This window comes from Trachemys scripta, chromosome 7, assembly GCF_013100865.1.
Source record: "Trachemys scripta elegans isolate TJP31775 chromosome 7, CAS_Tse_1.0, whole genome shotgun sequence".
In the NCBI taxonomy this organism is placed as follows: Eukaryota; Metazoa; Chordata; order Testudines; family Emydidae; genus Trachemys; species Trachemys scripta.
Genome location: NC_048304.1, coordinates 64,917,338 through 64,936,499, shown reverse-complemented (window position 1 = coordinate 64,936,499; position 19,162 = coordinate 64,917,338). Strand labels below are relative to the sequence as shown.

The 19,162-nt window shown below is 44.5% G+C and overlaps 1 protein-coding gene across 24 annotated transcripts in view; it reads left to right on the top strand.

Annotated features, from left to right (window-relative positions):
* Nucleotides 1–19,162, top strand: part of KCNMA1 (potassium calcium-activated channel subfamily M alpha 1) — an 871,895-nt gene that overhangs the window by 775,351 nt on the left and 77,382 nt on the right. For all 24 annotated transcript variants that reach the window (XM_034777732.1, XM_034777731.1, XM_034777723.1 and 21 more), the window contains one exon: nt 15,705–15,828. In XM_034777732.1, coding sequence (XP_034633623.1) covers nt 15,705–15,828 — 124 coding nt within the window. The remainder of the gene's footprint in view (nt 1–15,704; nt 15,829–19,162) is intronic.

Below are 19,162 nucleotides of genomic sequence, written 5' to 3'. Positions count from 1 at the left end.
AAAGCTTATGCTCCCAATACTTCTGTTAGTCTTAAAGGTGCCTCAGGACCCTCTGTTGCTTTTTACAGATTCAGACTAACACGGCTACCCCTCTGATATTATATTAAGAGGCAGCAACAGTAGTAGTGTAGGTTTTAGGCTGTCCACTGACATTAAAACCTCCATGTTGTCTAGACCTGGAGATATACCTATCTTATAGAGCTGGAAGGGACCCTGAAAGGTCATTGAGTCCAGCCCCCTGCCTTCACTAGCAGGACCAAGTACTGATTTTTGCCCCAGATCCCTGAGTGGCCCCCTCAGGGATTGAACTCACAACCCTGGGTTTAGCAGGCTCAAACCACTGAGCTATCCCTCCCCCCCTGCTCTTCACAAAGTTAAATGACAGTAGTTTAAATGGTAGGGAACAGTATATTCTAGACCTCCAACTTTTGCTACAATTGGGGAACCTACACTAGTGATGTTTACAAACCGTGATAATAAGAAAGTGTCAGATTTTATCCAAAGTTTTGTGACTTCTTGCTCAAATTTATCTGAGTTTAGAGAAGGGCTTTCAGGAAGAATTAGGAGAGTCTGCCAGCAGAGAAAACAAGCAACTTCTTTTATAATGTACAGGCTAACCCTGAATACCTTAAGGTCAAGGCAAAAAAATGTTGGAAGGAAAAGAGTAAAATCTTTAAACCAGGCGAGCAGAAGAGAATTTTTTCCTTCACTGATTACTTAGAGAAAAATAAGTCTCTAAAAGTTGTGACTTTTACCTTGAGGTGTGAAACGTAGAATTCATTTAGGTGGAAAAGACTACCTTATCTTCTTAGCTGCTGGTTGATTTTCCATAGATTGCTTTTGTCAGGTACTTTCCACCATCCCCAATTCCCCCCCCACACACACACCCATAAATTCTTAAATCCTAGGTGTGCAGCTTGATAGAATCCAAATGAAAAATGCTAAAAACTAAGGACACACTTTGTGGCCCCCACGCTCTCTTCTTTGATTTGCTTATATGCACGAATGAGAACAAGTGACCATTTCAGAACTCTTCTGTGTGGGAATTTGAGGAGTATATTTTGAGCAGCTCTTTGCATACCCAAGATGTTCCAATTGGAAAATATGTTTACTCAGCAGATTCCTAAAAGAAGATACTTTGCATTTACACCAGGTCCCTTAGTGGTCATGATAAATTAACCCTTTGGAAAGGCTTCTTAAAGTAGAATATTGCGACATTAGGCAACAGAGATACTAGCAATATTTTAGATGGAGGTGGAGGAAATTCGTACTAGTTCTCAGAGGTAAACCTCAGCCAGAACATATATTACATGATCAACTACTTGTCCAATGGTGATCACAAGACATTGGGTACCACCGGCTGTATTAGTTAAGTTCTTGCCATAGTAGTTTCAGGAGGACAGTGCAAGAAGAGTGGGACTATAGATTCCATTGACTATAGACTCCATTGGCAATGATTTTGAATATGACAAGAAAGAGATTCATTGAAAATATTCCAGTAGGTTTTCTTTCTGTTACTGTGCCATTTTTCCCTATAAAGCTTCTTTCAGCTGTGCACTAAATCTGTAGAAATTCCATTGCTGATTAACTTGTGAAACTAAAGGTCAGCTAAAGAGTGTCATTAGTGTAACACACACATTGGCAACAAATTCTCATTACAACTTAATGCCATCCACACAGACTGCAGAGGGTCATAAGGAATGGCTAATGGTAGCCGACAAATGGTGGGTGTATTAGTCACAAAACATTTGCTGAATTCCACCAGAGCGGCGTGACAACCTTCACAGCTAGTCCCAGCGAGCTGCAGTAGTCAGTGGAGTTTGCCTGTGACAAGCCGTCACTCTATCTTGGTAGAGCTTTATAGCACCAGTCAAAGCAGTCAGGGAAGATTGAAGTGACAGAGGCCCACTGAGTAAATAGTGAAACATGCAGCACATCATGAAATATTCAACCCGGGTGTAAAAGCTCTAAATGCTTTTTCAATTATTAGCACCTGCACTGGCTGCATACATCTAACACTAACAGCATGTTAATTGCCACCATTTGTTAGGGTGGTTGTAAAAGATATTTGAAAGGCAAGAGACATTTTGCAGTGCATCTTTGCTTGGCATCGTATCCTTCACAAACCCTTCCCTTCCCCCTTTAAAAAAAAAAAGTACATTCATGTATGAAAACTGAAAACCACTGGCAAAGGGCACAAGATGGTTTCCAAACCTTTCAGTTTCTAGGGGGGACTCTGCCATTCATGTCTTCTTACCAAAATACAGGCCATCGGGTACCCAGGGAAAGGTGTATTTCCAGACTTATGCATGCCTAGTGAGGCTAAAAGGTCTACTGCTGTTGAGGGAGTTTTGCCATTGATTCAGTATGGGTAGGATTGTTCTCTAGATGAGACTAAAAAGGAGCTTCATCCATAGGCAAAGATTTACATAGCACAGCTTCAGTCTTATCACTGTGATGGCCACCATAGGTTGTATATTGCCCTTGTTCTTCTTCGAGAGATGTCCCTGTGGGTGCTCCACTGTAGGTGCTGGTGCGTCCCTGCGCCTTCGCCCGGAGATTTTTACAGCAGTACTCATAGCGGCCACGCATGCTCAGAAGCTGCCCCCCGCTGTGACTGTAGGTTAATAGTACGCATGCGTGGCCGGTCTCCTCAGTTCCTTCTCAACCGTCCCCGGCCTGAGACGGAGCTCAGCAGACTCATTAGCAAATCCTTCACTCTTACCTTTTAGTAACCAGTTCTTGTCAGTTTTTTTCTGTTAGTATAGTTACTTACCCAGTTCATCTGTTTTAAAAAAAAAAAAAAAAAAAAAAAAAAAATTTTCTGTCAGCCGCGGCTATGCCGGGCTCCACAGGTTTCAAACGCTGCGCTACCTGCAAGGAAGCTATCCCGTTGTCGGACGGACACTCAAAGTGCATAAAATGTTTGGGGGAAGCTCACATTCCCCAAAAATGTGCCCACTGCTGTAAACTCAGCTCCAGGGCACGGAAAGACAGGGAGCTTAAACTCAAACTGCTCCTCCTTCAAAAATCTATCGGGTCAGTTTCAGACCCAGGCATTGACGCCGGCTCCGCTACCCGACACAGCCCCCCCCCCTCAAAAAAGCTGAAGAAGTCTACGAAGAAGGGGCACATTTCTTCACCGAACAAGACTATGAGGCATAAAGTTTCTCCAGGCAGATCAACGATCTCTCTGCCTGTGTTCCCTCGCCTCAGCAATTTTCATGAGCCAGGCTCCTCGGGAACCGCGCAAAAGCCGCCTGAGGCTTCAGCGGCGCCGCGAAGCTCCGGTGCCGAGGCATCAGGCTTCCAGTTGCCTGCCTCAGTTACGGCACCGTTCGGCACCGCGAATGAGACGGTGCCGACATTCCACAGCATGCCTCACCCGAGGCAGCCTGACATTTCTCGCCCGGCACCGACCGCGGCACCGACGCCTGCGGGGCATTCTGACACAGAGATCACAGCCAGAAGCCCCGATCGCGGGAATGCTCCTGTGCGGCAGCCTCTATCGGCTCAGCTTTCATCTCCCGCAGGAGCTTCATTCACTCATTTTACCCAGACAGCTGATCTTCTAGTATCACCTACCTTGCAGTCTCCGCTCATGAATGCATATTCTTTTTCAATGCCTGAGTCAGGATCTGAGCAGTTTTCCTCCAGTGAGGAGGAAGCAGATCCACAGGGAGTTTTTTCTCCATATCATGACTCCCAGCCCCGGACCCAGAGCAATAAGGGTTATGGAAATACTACCTCATCCCACTCTCAGGACCCTGCCCCTTGGGGGATGAACCCCTGGATGGCACCACCTATGCCCTACCCGCCACCATGGCAATACTGGACACCATGGGCATCATACCCTCGGGAACACATGCCCCGTGGCCACTCGACCAGGCGCAACACTGATCCAGCGCCGTCTCCTAATGCATATGCCAGTGACACGAGACGCCTAGCAACACAGCCACGCTCCCAGGATAAACCTAGCCCTACTCCTGGTCCAACAGACCCGGAGTTAGCACCTGAGGAAGCATTACTTCCCCTTCCTCCCACTTCCTCTGATGAATATACAAAATTCCAGGACCTCTTTAAGAGAGTTGCTAGTGACCTGAAAATTAACCTGGACGTGGTTCCCGACCAACAGCATGAGCTAACGAACATCCTACAGCCCCCTTCTTCCTCCAGAGTGGCACTCCCAATTAACGCAGCCCTTTTAGAACCCGCTAAGTCCATCTGGCAGACTCCAGCGACAAGCCTACCTACCTGCAAGCAAGCAGACAAGAAGTATTTTATTTCTCCAAAGGACTCTGAATTCCTTTTTACCCACCCAGCACCAAATTCATTGGTAGTAGACGCTGCGAACCAGAGGGCTAGACAACAGTATTCTCGTTCTGCCCCACCTAACAAGGATAACAAACGACTGGACCTTTTTGGTCGCAAGGTCTATGCATCCTCTACCCTCCAATTTCGTATAGCTAATTATACTGCAGTCCTGGCAAAATACGACCATAAAAACTATAATAAGTTAATGGACTTTATTGATGACATTCCAGAACAAAGAAAACAACAGTTCAGAGCTATGGTTTCTGAGGGCCAAGCCATTTCACGCACCGCTCTCCAAGCAGCCCTCGATGTAGCCAACACAGCGGAAAGATCTACCGCTACAGCGATAGTCATGCGACGGGGCTCATGGCTCTCCTCTTCCTTTTTTCCTCGTGAAGTTCAGAACACAATTGAAGATCTTCCCTTCGACGGTGACAAACTCTTTGCTTCTAACACGAATGAAGTGCTTCATTCAATGAAAGACTCCAGAACAACCCTCCGGTCTCTAGGTCTCCAGGCACCTACGGCAAGAAGACGACAATATCGATACCAACCATACCACCGGCCACGTTATCCCGCATTTACACAACCTTCCCATAGACCGCAGGAACAGCAACAGCCGCAACGTCCACGACCAAGATTCCAGCGACGTCGCCCAAACTCTGCAGGGGCGCCTCAGCCCCCACCAGCTAATAGGCAGATTTGAAGACTTGGTCGAGGGTTTAGAAAGCAACGCCCTCACTCCAGCCAGCACACCAATCTTTGGACACTGCCTACGACCTTTTTTCCATCAATGGAGGAAGATTACCTCCGACAAGTGGGTCTTAGAGGTAGTTACAATTGGATACGTCATCCCCTTCCTCTCCTTACCTCCCACCCACCCACCCTCCCCGTCCCTCTTCAGGGACCCTTCTCACGAGCAGCTACTCCTCCAAGAAGTGCAACATCTCCTTCATCTGGGAGCAGTAGAAATCGTGCCAGAGCGACACAGAGGGAAGGGTTTTTACTCCCATTATTTCTTAACGGAGAAGAAAAATGGGGGATGGCGACCAATCCTCGATCTCAGGCGGCTCAACAGATTCATCAAAAAGCAAAAGTTCAAGATGGTGACCCTCACTACCATAATCCCAGCGCTGGAGCAGGGCGACTGGTTTTCTGCCCTCGACCTACAAGATGCCTATTTCCATGTCACTATACATCCGGCCCACAGACGTTTCCTCCGATTTACCCTTGGTTCCACACATTTCCAATACAGGGTACTCCCCTTCGGACTATCTACAGCCCCCCGTGCTTTTTCCAAACTTCTAGCTGTAGTCACTGCCCACCTCAGGAGACAAGGGGTCGTAATATTCCCTTACCTCGACGATTGCCTCCTCAAAGCTTCAACATTCGACGAGGCGCTCCGGTTCACACGGCTCACAGTCGAGTGCTTTCTTTCTCTCGGCCTACAAATAAACAGAGACAAATCCACATTACGCCCCACCCAGCACCTGCAGTTCATAGGCGCAGACCTCGACTCTCGGACGGGGCTAGCATCGCTCCCACCCGATCGCTTCAATTCCATAAACCAACTGGCCACAATTATTCGCAACAGCCCTCAGGTAACTGCCCGAGACTGCCTGCAACTACTAGGTCACATGGCCTCGTGCACTTTTGTCGTCCAGAATGCACGCCTACACATGAGGTGCTTCCAAGCATGGCTGGCAACAGTTTACAAACCGAATATGCATTCTTTAAACAAGACTCTCTCCCTGCCTACTCCAGTCAAAGATTCGCTACATTGGTGGACCGTCCACTCCAACCTCTGTTCTGGAGTCCCGTTTCTTCAACAGGCTCCATCACGCATTCTGACCACCGATGCATCTATGACAGGGTGGGGTGCACATATGTCTCATCACACAGTACAGGGACTATGGTCACCAACCGAGACCTCCCTGCACATAAATGTTCTAGAACTTCGAGCCATTCGCAATGCGTGCCGTCACTTCCTGCCACTAATCAAACATCATCACGTACGCATAATGACGGACAACATTGCATGCATGTTTTACGTAAACAGGCAGGGCGGAGCTCGTTCCTATTCGCTGTGCACAGAGGCTATGAAGCTCTGGAATTGGTGTATTGCGAACAACATCCGGGTATCAGCAGCCTATCTTCCCGGAATCATAAACACCACAGCGGACGAACTGAGCAGACGCTTCCCATGGGACCACGAGTGGGAGATAGACGAGAAAACCATTCACGATGTATTCAGCACCTGGGGTTACCCAACCATAGACTTGTTTGCAACTGCAAAAAACAAGAAATGTCTCAATTTCTGCTCCAGAGCAGGACTGGGCAAACATTCCCTGGGGGACGCATTCATGATCTCATGGCACCGAAACCTATTTTATGCGTTTCCCCCGATACCAGTTCTCAACAGGGTCCTGATAAAAATACGAACGGATCGGGCCAAGGTGATCCTCATTGCCCCATCGTGGCCCAGACAACCATGGTTTCCCTTCCTCACCAGAATGTCAATCCAACCACCAATCTCCCTGCCGCTTATTCCGAACCTTCTATCTCAACAGCACGGCCGTTTTCTCCACCCCAACCTGTCCATGCTTCACCTCAAGGCCTGGTTCCTACGTGGTTCTCCCAACGCGAATTAGATTGCTCCAAACAAGTTCAGGAGGTACTCCTACATAGCAGAACGCTATCTACTCGCAAGACCTATCTTCAAAAGTGGAAACGGTTCACACATTGGTGTTCTGCTCAACATCTTTGTCCTACCTCGGTACCTCTTTCATTTATATTGGACTATCTCTTGGGCCTTAAGCAATCTGGCCTTTCCTTCAGCTCCATCAGGGTCCATTTAGCTGCTATTACGACTTTCCACAACAGAATTGATGATACGTCTGTCTTTGCTCACGCTACTACGAAGCGCTTCCTCAAGGGTCTACAAACCTTATATCCAGACATTAAACCACCGACCACCCCGTGGGACCTTCATCTGGTACTGTCTGCCCTAACTCAACAACCTTTTGAACCCCTAGCCACGTGCTCCCTCTTACACCTCTCGATGAAAACAGCGTTTCTAGTGGCAATTACTTCTGCCAGACGGGCAGGAGAAATAGCAGCTCTCCTGGCACACCCACCATATACGATATTTTTTAAAGACAAGGTTACCCTCAGATTACATCCCAAATTTCTTCCGAAGGTGCACTCGTCATTCCATATTAATGAACCCATACACCTGCCGACTTTTTTTCCGAAACCACATGCGAACTCCTTCGAAACCTCAATGCATACACTAGATGTACGCAGAGCCTTGTCATTCTATTTGGATAGAACCAAACCTTTTAGAGCTTCCTCCAGACTTTTTGTATCTATCGCCGACCGCTCTAAAGGCACGCCTATCTCTACCCAGAGACTCTCGAACTGGATCTCCCAGTGTATCCGACTGTGCTATCACTTGAAGGAGGTTACACCTCCAGACGGCATTAGAACACACTCCACTAGATCTCTGGCTGCCTCGGTCGCGTTCTTACGCAAAGTTCCCTTGGCTGACATTTGTAAGGCAGCCACCTGGTCCTTGGACCACACTTTTGTTAAACACTATGCCCTTACTCAAGGCCCTCTCTCTGACATACGCTTGGGCAGAGCGGTACTTTCAACGGCGTTCCTGCCAGATCCGAAGTCCCTACCTCCTTAAGATACACAGCTTTTAAGTCACCTACAGTGGAGCACCCACAGGGACATCTCTCAAAGAAGAAGAGGAGGTTACTCACCCTGTGCAGTAACTGACGTTCTTCGAGATGAGTGTCCCTGTGGGTGCTCCACTACCCACCCTCCTCCCCTCTACTTCGGAGTTGGGGGCCTCCGTGGTAGAGAAGGAACTGAGGAGACCGGCCACGCATGCGTACTATTAACCTACAGTCACAGCGGGGGGCAGCTTCTGAGCATGCGTGGCCGCTATGAGTACTGCTGTAAAAATCTCTGGGCGAAGGCGCAGGGACGCACCAGCACCTACAGTGGAGCACCCACAGGGACACTCATCTCGAAGAACGTCAGTTACTGCACAGGGTGAGTAACCTCCTCTTCCCTCTGCTTGGCTGCTATGGGAGATCCAGCATGGATCCATGGGAGTCTATGGCCCTGATATAAAGAAGCATATGACAGATAGCAAGAGGTTTGACATGAAGGTGAGAAAATCCAAGGAAATACTAATGTTAATTAAAGAGACAGCAATTTTCACCCTTCTTTTTCTTTTTTAAAATTATTTTTATTCCATTTCCACATTTGTTCCAAAGTTGAAAACACCAACTGAATATATTTGGAGTGGTTATAAATGTCTACAACGAAAGCAGTGCCCTTTAAAATATAATGCTGGCTCCCTCGCAGCAGGTTTGCTGGAAAAGGGGTTTGTGGTTTTGCTTTAGGCTGTTGTCTTCAAGGCAGGCTTTTTTGGTTTGTTGCTGTAGCATGGCATTTAGTGTCATTTCCAAGTTTAATTGATGATAAGTGGCATTATATGCTCTGCAAAACCTTGAAAAGATTGTGTTTATTCTTCATTTTAAGTCATGTGCACATAATTTTTGCCATAAGAACTAGAGAAACTATTTATAAACTGGAGAATATAGATATGAGAAACTTGACTTGGTTGCTTTTCTGACATGTACTGTAGGTGCCTGTATTCTCAGTGCAGGACTGACCAAATCTCTTTGGTCATTGCTGGTATTAAAAGGCCAAATTCTTTGGACATCCAGTTTAAAACAGACCCTTTTAAATTGATAGATAATTCCCCCCCCCATCTAATGGGAATTTGTTAGTGCCTTTGTAAGCTGCTGACTTCACAGGCTTGGACAGTGCAATGGCCACAACACTAATGCAAGGTTCTTCACACTAATCTTCTTTTGTGACTCCAAGCTTACCTTGACACAGTCAGATTTAAGGATGACAGGATGGAAGTCTCCAAGAACACTCAATGTTTGACTTAGTAGCTAAGAACAACAATTGCAATGTTTTTGTAATGTGGATTGTAATGGGAATTGGGTATTCAAACCCTACAGGTAGCTTTGAAAATCTCAGCTTGTATGTGTCTGTCTGTAAAATTGTCTTAATTGATTAGTATTAGTTGAGATCCCCAGCTTAAAGGAGCTGTATATGTCCAAAGTAATAGTAGTTGTATTTAATTAATACACTATTTCATAAAGTTGTCATGGTCCAAAGAAAAATTAGTCCATATATCTAAATAGTTGGAACCCTATTCTGTCCTTAAATGCATGTGCTCATGTCCGAGGGCAGACTTCGACCCGAGTTCTAAACAATTCTTGAACTACTATAGAAATCTTCAGGTAATGCTTTATTTAGGACGAAGAGACAAATTATAAGAGACTGGAAAATGGCAGTATACACAGTTAGATACAGATTTCCAAACAGTAGGTATATCAGAAGCCATTGTTGTTAGAGTTTACCAAGGTAACTTTTACTTTCTGCCAATTTCTGTTCTCCAATGATCACATGCAATTCCCATGAGAGTTGTACAATGGTATCGGTTGGCATATGTTAGCCATTTGTTAATAAATGGTAATAGACTTTAAGACAATTACTCTCCATTTATTATATCTGTCTTTTTTTTCCTATTGGGTCTCTCATTATCAGAGGTTGAAAAGGTTAAATAGAGAAACAAAGTACCTGATAGTGGTGTAAATAAGTGCATTTGTAGTTACAGAATTATACACTCCCTAAAAGCTTCATTAACACAGAGTTAAGATTGGCCAGCACTGCCTTGTACCTCCCAGAATATTAAATGTACTTATACTTAAACCTGTGAAAACCATAAAAGAGCAAGTTAAGATGCACACCAGCCCGCCCCACAACCTTAACTCTGCCCCCAGGAGCTGGCAAGATCTTCAGGGGATATACTGTAGGTATGTTTCATCCGGGGCAGCCCTAAAATAAAGCAGACATGAGGATGACCAAGTAAAATGAGCCATTTTATATAACAGGTTGTGGGCCACAGAATCATATTCTTTCATTTGTCTGCATGTGTTCCAATTGCCCTTCACTGTTTTAGGAATAGCGGCATTGACTTGGTGAAAGGATTACTTGGAGCTGGTCACCACAGCTCACATGACCATATGAGGAGAGGTGCAGGTGCACCCAGAAATCATGGACCCCTTGTGGTTGGGCTGAGTTATATGAGTTGTGCAGATAGAGGAGTATGACAGTCTGTTCTTGACGTGGGGATTTGTAGCAGTCTGGTAGCAATCATGATAGTGCACTGGAGAGCAGAGGAAGTGCAGCTGATGTTCCTGAGAGAATCCTTAGGGCAAGGGATAGAGTGGTAATATCTAGCAGCTCTGGGTTGATTTGTACATAGTAGGTGAAGTAGTTGAATACAGGCCAGGTATAGCCAGGTGAAGTATGCTCTAAATGTAGTTTTTGATGTAGAACACAGTCTGACAGATTCTCCTATTGTACCCACATGCTGGGTCCCTGCACTTTCCCATATCTGGAAGGATAGAATGCTACAATGTCTGTCATGGGTGGGCTGGGGTATCATTCAAAGAGAGGAGAGTTAAGGTTGCGGGATGATGCTGGTATATACTTTAACTCTATATATCCTGGTTTTAAGAGGTTTGAAAATAGGTGCATTTGATGTTCTGGAAGCAGGAACTGGAGGTCAACCTCAGCTCTGCAGTAACCAAGTTTTTGGGTTACGAATTTCCCTTGTTTTTTGAGGAGGTGGTTGTAGTTAAGTGGCACCTATGGAGGGGCACACAGAGGCTTCCTGGGAACACCTCACTGCCATTCAACTACTAGCTTTGCCTTTCTCCTGACTCCTCCAGACCCTCAGTCTGGGAGGGAGGCTCCGTACTCCATTTCAGGGCTAGGATAGGGGAAGGAGCTCTGCACAACCCTCCACATCATGAGAGATTTGCAAAGGAATTAAGTGGTTCATTCGTCTCCATGGGTTGTTCTCAAATGAATCAGAACACCCCATGGAGATTAATTCAACCTGACACAATCACTCCGATAGTTGTGAACTGACCCATTCATCTCAATGGGTGTACTTCCCCTTGTTGTGGATTACTAGTTTTCAAGACAAATCTCACTATGCACATGGCTTTTAGAGTAATTTGAATATTAAAAGCAGCTCCTTAGTTGGGGGGAGGGCGGTATCTGATTACAAGTAAGGGGTTCTTCACCATGGCTAGGGCCCCCTAAGTGCTACAGTAATACAAACAATAAAAAATGGTATAATACCCAATCAGAGAGCAAAAACAAAACCACATGCCTTAATTGCCCAGTTACACACCGCAAATAGCAAAAGACCTACTCTAAGTCAACAGCCTGTTGGCTGAAATATATTTCCATAAGGTTTTAATCAAACAATTATCAATAACAAATAAATCCATAAAAATCCAAGTCTGTTAGCAGATAATCCACAAACAGAAAAAGGGGCTACATTCCTCAAATTGTTTACTATGAGTACTTCATTTAGCTCTAGTTGTAAGTTTCTATCACAAACTCATATGAATGCTCTTGTACAGGGCCGCCCGGGGGGGGCAAGTGGGGCAATTTGCCCCGGGCCCCGCAGGGGCCCCCATGAGAATGTCGGAGGCTCCCCTGCCTCTGCCTGCCCATATCCCCCGGCACCTCAGCACGCCGTGTCCAGGAGCAGCCCTGGACAGCAGCGTGGCTCAGGCAGGGTCTGAGGTCCTCCCGCTCGGAGCCACGTGGTAAGAGGGTGGGGCTGCGAGCTCCGGCGGACCGAACAGCAGGAGCTCCTGGACGCGGCTCACTGAGGCTCTGGGAGAGGGGAGTGGCGGGGGTAAGCGGCATGGTAAGCCCCTCTGAGCCGGGCACCCCTGATCCCAGCCCTGACCGCCAACTCCGAGCCCAGCCCCTCTGAGCAGGGCACCCCCGACCCCATCCCCCCACAGCCCTGACCCCCAGCTCCGAGCCCAGCCCCTCTGTGCCAGGCACCCCTTCACTCCCGCAGCCCTGACCCCTAGCTCTGAACCCAGCCCCTCTGAGCCGGACACCCCCGACCCCATCCCCCCCACAGCCCTGACCCCCAGGTCCGAGCCCAGCCCCTCTGAGCCGGACACCCCCCGACCCCATCCCCCCCACAGCCCTGACCCCCAGCTCCGAGCCCAGCCCCTCTGAGCCAGGCTCCCCACCCAGCCCTGGGCAACAGTAACGTCACCCCCAGGCAGCGACAGCCCATTGGCACCAACCATCACCATCACCCAGTGACAGCCCATTATGTAATTGCAAATGTATATATACCATTAAAGCATTTAATGTTTTTGAATAATGTATTTCGTGTATTTTCAAATTATTAAAAATTAATTTTTGAATGTATTTCACTGGTTATTTTTTACATTTCCAAATACATGTTACTAGAGTATTGTAACTTTTTTTTTATGGAAGGGGCCCCTGAAATTGCTTTGCCCCAGGCCCCCTGAATCCTCTGGGCAGCCCTGCTCTTGTATGAATCAAGGCCCTAGCTCAGCAAAACACTTAAGTAAGCGCTGAACTGAAGGCACCTGCTTAAGTGGTTTACTGAATCAAGGCCTTCAAATTTTGAATAAAAGCTTAAGAGGGCTCTCTAGCCCCAGACCTGAAAGCATACAAGCAGACAAGAAAAATTAATTGGAAAATAAAATGAAGTAATTTTTAGCAACCATTTTACTATTGTTTCTTAATGAGTATGAAGGGAAATTTATACATCACATCCTTAATGTACCTAATTATTTGAAAGAAACCATATTAAGTGTGGTGGAAAGATTAGATTAGTGACTTCTGCTTTTATGTCAGCGATGTGCTATGAAGGGCTCATGGGGAATCACTTGTTAAACTTCCACAACGAATGTGAAGGAAGGCTTGGGAGATTTCCTAACCGATGATAAAGTCTCTCCCACTATGGACACTGTTAAACCATCTGCAATAGAGATGACTTATCATTGGAATTCATAAAAGTACTTCTGAAAACCCAATCGTTTGCCTTTGCAAAGGATACAGTGGAACCAAATGGCAGATATCTTTGCCAAGCAGGGTGCTTCCTGGGCTGGTATTCACCCCACTCCATCCTCTTACCAATTACACAACTTCTGCGGCTATCGATATATTTAGTATTTCCATCTACAAAATCTCAGGATTGTTGTGTTCCTCTTGGACAAAGTGCAGATTACAAAGCCCGGAATGAGACGCAAGATGGCTGGGGACACAGCACCATCAATTGAGGGGATCAAGCTGTGGTACAAACTTGCAGATTAGATGAATCCACAGTCTGACCACTTCTAGGAAATTCTGCACAACATTCCTACTTGATACAGCTTTTACACCATAAGAAGAATGGCACTCACAGCATCAATCACCCCTTTCTAACCCCACATTCCTCCTCTCTCCCCTATCCCAAAAGTGAGACCCTACCCTAAGCAGAGCTTTCTATAACTTCAAAGGGGGCAGAGCCAGTCTTCATGAAGATCTGTAGGGACATCCCTGCTGCCAATCTGATTAATATAGAAGGCACTCCTCAGATATTATGGTGCTGAGTGACAGTACAAAACCATGCACGTGATTAATGTTTTTTCACATGAAGTTCACTAACTACATGTGTGTTTGCCACATGGTGAACTGCTTCCCTCCTTGGGAAAGAGCATGGAAGTACTTTGTTTTAAATGGGTAACCAAATGAGTAGATTCTCCAGTCCTGCTCACTCTCTCTGTGGGTTTGTGCCTGCGAAATGAATAGGAATATTGCCATGGACTTCAGTGGGAGGACAATCAGGCACTGTAAGCATTATGTGTTATCCCTGTTACGTTGGACTGATCGCTGCCAAAGTGGGTAACTTTTATAGAAGCCACCTTCAGGCACCTATTTGTGAGCATGTTTAGCATAGTATCACATTATGCTGGCTATGCAATTCAGGGAGAGTTAACCTGTGCTTATACACTGTCAGAATTTTGCCTGTATAGACTATTCTAGAGGCAGAGTCTTACCATAGTCTGTTGGTTCAAAGAAATTAAAAGCCGGGCTAAATTTTCAAATATGGTCTCCTATGTAGATGCTGCCAAATAATAATAATGTGTGTGCATCCATGTCCTGCAGAAAACATGCAGTCATGTGCACGGACCAATATTTCTGAGCACATTTAGCTCATTTCTTTGGCATGACAGTGCAGGCTTTGTGTGTGCAACAAATATGCAGGCACTTTTTTTTTTTCAAGGGCACAACTTGGACAACTACATTTGAATATCTGGCCTTTGAGTAGGTGTCTTTTTTTCACATTACTAATTTCTTCCTCTGAAATGAAAACTCATTCCTGGAGCTTCATGACAGAAAGTTCTGTGCAAAAACATGGGGAACATGTGGGCTTTCTTAGACAAAACTCTGTCCCCTGTTTTTTTTAATGTTCAGTTCCCCCTGTGTCTTGTAGAGGCTATATTGATTCTAATGATGCCATATGATGCTTATGACTAAGACTTCTCTTATTTAGCATCTTGTAGGTCCTTGATAGCTCACTTACCCTCTTCCCTCAATAATTGTTTTTTCAGCAAATAAATTAATGAAGTGTGTGTGTGTGTGTGTGTGTGTGTGTGTGTGTGTGTGTGTGTGTGTGTATGCAAGTGCATACACAATTCTATTTGTTGGAGGGCAGTTAATTAAAATGTCTCTTATTTGTGACTCCTTTGAGAAGCCCTGGGTTTTAAAATCCTGCTACAGAAACACTTAGAAGGTTGCCACAGATACAGTTGTCACAGAAAATGGACACTGTTGTTTAGTATTAAAATCATGTATTCCAGATGTGGGCATTTGTTAGTCAGTCTACTCTAAAATGACATACTGCTGAATCTTTAAAGGGCTTCAGTTTGGGAAAGCAAAATATGATTGGGCAAATTGCTAAAATATTTAAAGTGCAGCCTGTTAAAGCTTTTACTGTGAAGAGCATCACGTCAGAAGTTGTATGTGGTAAAAGCAAGTAATTGGCTTTCCATACTTCTGCCAGTCAGTCAGCATGGGGCTCTGTTCCGATCCCTTCTACTTCATTGCAGATGCTAATAGCAACTCTTTTGATATTATTTTTTGGAGGGATGGTAGCGGGAAGAAAGAATATTTATGAACATGAATGTGACAAACCATTTTAAAATCAGCTGAAAAGCTTATTGAAAATCTTCCAGGCCCCAACCCAACATTTAAAAACTTTTTTTCTTATTTTATTAGCTTTTTTTCCCTAAGGCAGGTGTGTTGAAAACATCTGTTTAAACATAAATAAATTTCATTTTTGATTTTTATCCCTGTTTCGATATAGCTCTTGGGATATTTTCCCATCCATAATTCATAATATTTTCCACTTACATTATCTGTGACTTGTTTTTTTTTTTTTTTTTCCCTAGGCATGACCCCTTGTTAATTCCCGGCAATGAGCAGATTGACAACATGGATGCCAGTGTGAAAAAATATGACTCCACGGGGATGTTTCATTGGTGTCCAGGAAAGGACATTGAAAAGGTCATTTTGGTGGGTGCCTTAAAAGAATGTCTTACAAAGTTCCATCCAAAGAGATCCCATTTAGACAATAAGAATGTGAGATGTTTAATGGGTTAACATAGTTATCTATATCATTTAAAAAAACCATTGTACTGAAATCAGAAATGCAATATGGATGGATTTTGAGCCATCATTCTGGCAAACCCTGGTGGGTATATTAGCCTATAACCCTACATACTTCACTGAAAATAGGCCGCAAATCCTGAGACTACATTTTCATATGGGTTAATGGGACTACTCAGAAGCTTAAAATTATACATGTGCTTCAGATCTTTGTAGGATCAGAGCTATGGTGACCATTCACCATGTACCATTCATCTCTTTGAAAAAAGGTGCTAATGCATTATTCCTTATTAGTCAATGGGAATTTTCCCCTATTTAAATTTATCGCTTGGTTTTCAACGTGTTAAAGCACTCAAACAAGCCTGAGTAAATGGTACTGCTATTCTACCCATCTAACACAGTGTACTGGGTCTAGTGTGTATTCATTTCACTTGTTAAAGTGGGAGGGCCATCAAACTGACTCAAGTAATTAAAAATAATTAGAAGGCCTATCACAATCTGTTACATTCAGTGAAAGTTTGTGCTGTTTGTGTTCATGTACTCATACCTAAGAGTAACAAGTAACTAACTTCAGATCTCAAACACAAAACTGATGATATATGAAATGAGTTCCCTGGTGGATCTTCACTTTGTCGCAGTTTATAAAGCTTTCCTTAAGATTGCTGTCTTCGTTTTCCCTGTGCTATTGCATGGTGTAACCAATAATGGTGACAGCCCTGGTTTATTCTAACGATCGGGGCATAAAAGGTTGTTTCCTGTGCTCCTCAGGGGTTGCTATAATAACCGTGACATTGTTTGGAACTGCAATATTGGCATTTAAACAATCAATAAACTAGTCAATTCAGTGACTAAATTGTTAGCCAGAGTTTGGTCTGAACATTTTAAATTAATATTCATTCCAGGGTATTCAGTAGGCCATGAGGGGCAACCTTACTGTCCATTACTTCATAACACAGAGGGATCACTATATATTGCTTTATAACAGAGGGAGACAGAGATCAGCTGTAATATTTTAAATATTTTTAATAGATCAGTCAGGGATGACCTTAACATGTTCTTCTACTGTGAAAAGTGTTCCTATACAAATGGCATAGTGGGGTTTCCTCATTTATTATTTCTTCTTGACTCCATATCAGTTTTTCTCTGTTTGCAAGTAAATAGATGTGGGTTTTTCCCCCATAACAGTCTGCTCTGTAAACGCAACCTGGGATCTACAAGGTTGGCTGAGTTCTTTCTTGTTCCATGCATCATCACCAGTGATAAAGATCCTGTGAGCAAAAGGCTGCCCTCACTTACTCCTGTCCACTGTCCACAAATTATGTCTGTGCCTACGTCAGTGCAACCTTACTGCATAAGTGCAAATGAGGGCATAATTTGAAGATGATGCGGTTGCGCAGATTGTCCTATAATTGGAAGTTGTTTAAACAATTGTGTTGATGATGCCTGAACCAGAAAAGAATTCACTTCTCTGCCCCAGAGCTGTGTTGGCTGTGCAGGGCTGACAGAAGTATAAGGCATGTGTCTCTCAAGTAAGCAGACATGACTTTGAACCTACCTAGGGATTAGGTTTGTCAAGTGGGAAAGTACCATTTTTACATACATATCTTTCAGACAAGAACCATAGTTTGGGTTCAGTCTTGTAAGGTCCTGATTCAGCAAAGCACTTATGCACATGCATGGGACTACTCATATGCTTCAAGTTAAGTGCATGTTTAAATGTTTTGCAGTATCAAAGCCAAGGTGCTCAGCATCTTGCAGGATTGAGTCCTTAAATATTTTTAATGTGAAAGCCCCATTCTGCTCTCAGTTACCTGAAAATTAATGGAGTTGTAGCAGAGCAACTGAAAGCAGAATATGTTTTTTTTTAAACTGACGAGAAACCTTTTGGCCAAAACTGCTCCATACTGAGTACCTCTGCACTATATTCTACATTTGCATTCCATGCAGTCTGTGTAAAGAATAAGCAGCAGGGAGCCACAGCTTAGTGAAAACATTTACTCTATGTATTAACAAAAAGAAAAATTTACTGTTTGCTGGCTTCAATAAATGTGCTACTTTGAACATAAGAACGACCATACTGAGTCAGACTCATGGTCTATCTAGTCCATCCTATCTTCTGACAGTGGACAGTATAAGAGGCTTCAGAGGGAATGAACAGAACAGACCAGGACAGTTTATTGAGTGATCCATCCCTTGTCGTTCAGTCCCAGCTTCTGACAGTCAGAGGTTTTGGGACCCAGAGCATGGGGTTGCATACCTGACCATCTTGGCTAATAACCATTGATGGACCTATACTCCATTAAATGTTTTTATTCATCAATTCTTCACAGCCCATAGCTAAGTTTTGTTGAATATCCACCTCACTGGCATCATAATTTTGATGCACATAGGATGATATCCATTAGTGGAATGCAACAGCACCAAGACTGGATCCAGATATGAAAGTCATCATCAGCTAATGACTTTACTTAATAGTCATCTGAATGTGTGAGCTGCCTTCAAGACTGACTGGGATTACAGCACAAATTTAACCTCTCTCATTGAGATAAGCCGATAATTCTGAATACCATTTAGATGTGCTTCATCAGATTCTTCCTTCCATTCCCTCAGTTGCTCTTGTCAATGAAAAGTCACTATTAGTCAAGTTCTTGCACCAGGGCTATTTCTGACTTCCAGAAGAACCCTCTGGTGTAAACTAAAACAGCACAGAGGCTACTCCAATTTACACTAAGGATGGTGCTGGTGGCAGCTTGTCCAAGGACATAGGGGAGATGTTTGAGTCCTCCCCTGAGCTGCACCAAGCACAGCTCAATCACAGGCTCAGATCCTGGACTATAGTATTAAAACATTTACACACACAAAAATCTATAAATCTACAAGAACAGCTTAAAACATTTGGGCCTGATTCTCATTTACACTAAGGCTCCTTACATTGCTGGGTAAAGGGATGTGCAAGAGGCTGAAAATTCCATTAGCTCAGACCCACCAACACTGCTCTGAAATGTCAGTGAGCTGGAAAAGCATTCTGGGTTTTGACATTCTCATTTTGCTACAGGAGCTTTAGAACGACTCCTGACAGTCCAAGAAAAACACTTTGGATCAGGGAATATTTTACTTATGCCAGCTATAAACTTTGGAAGCAAACCAAAAACTCTGGGTGTGGACAAATAGAATCCTTTTCAATATGCTTTTGCAGCCAGGGTTGTTGGAAGTGTTTCCCCACATCTAGGGGGATCTGATT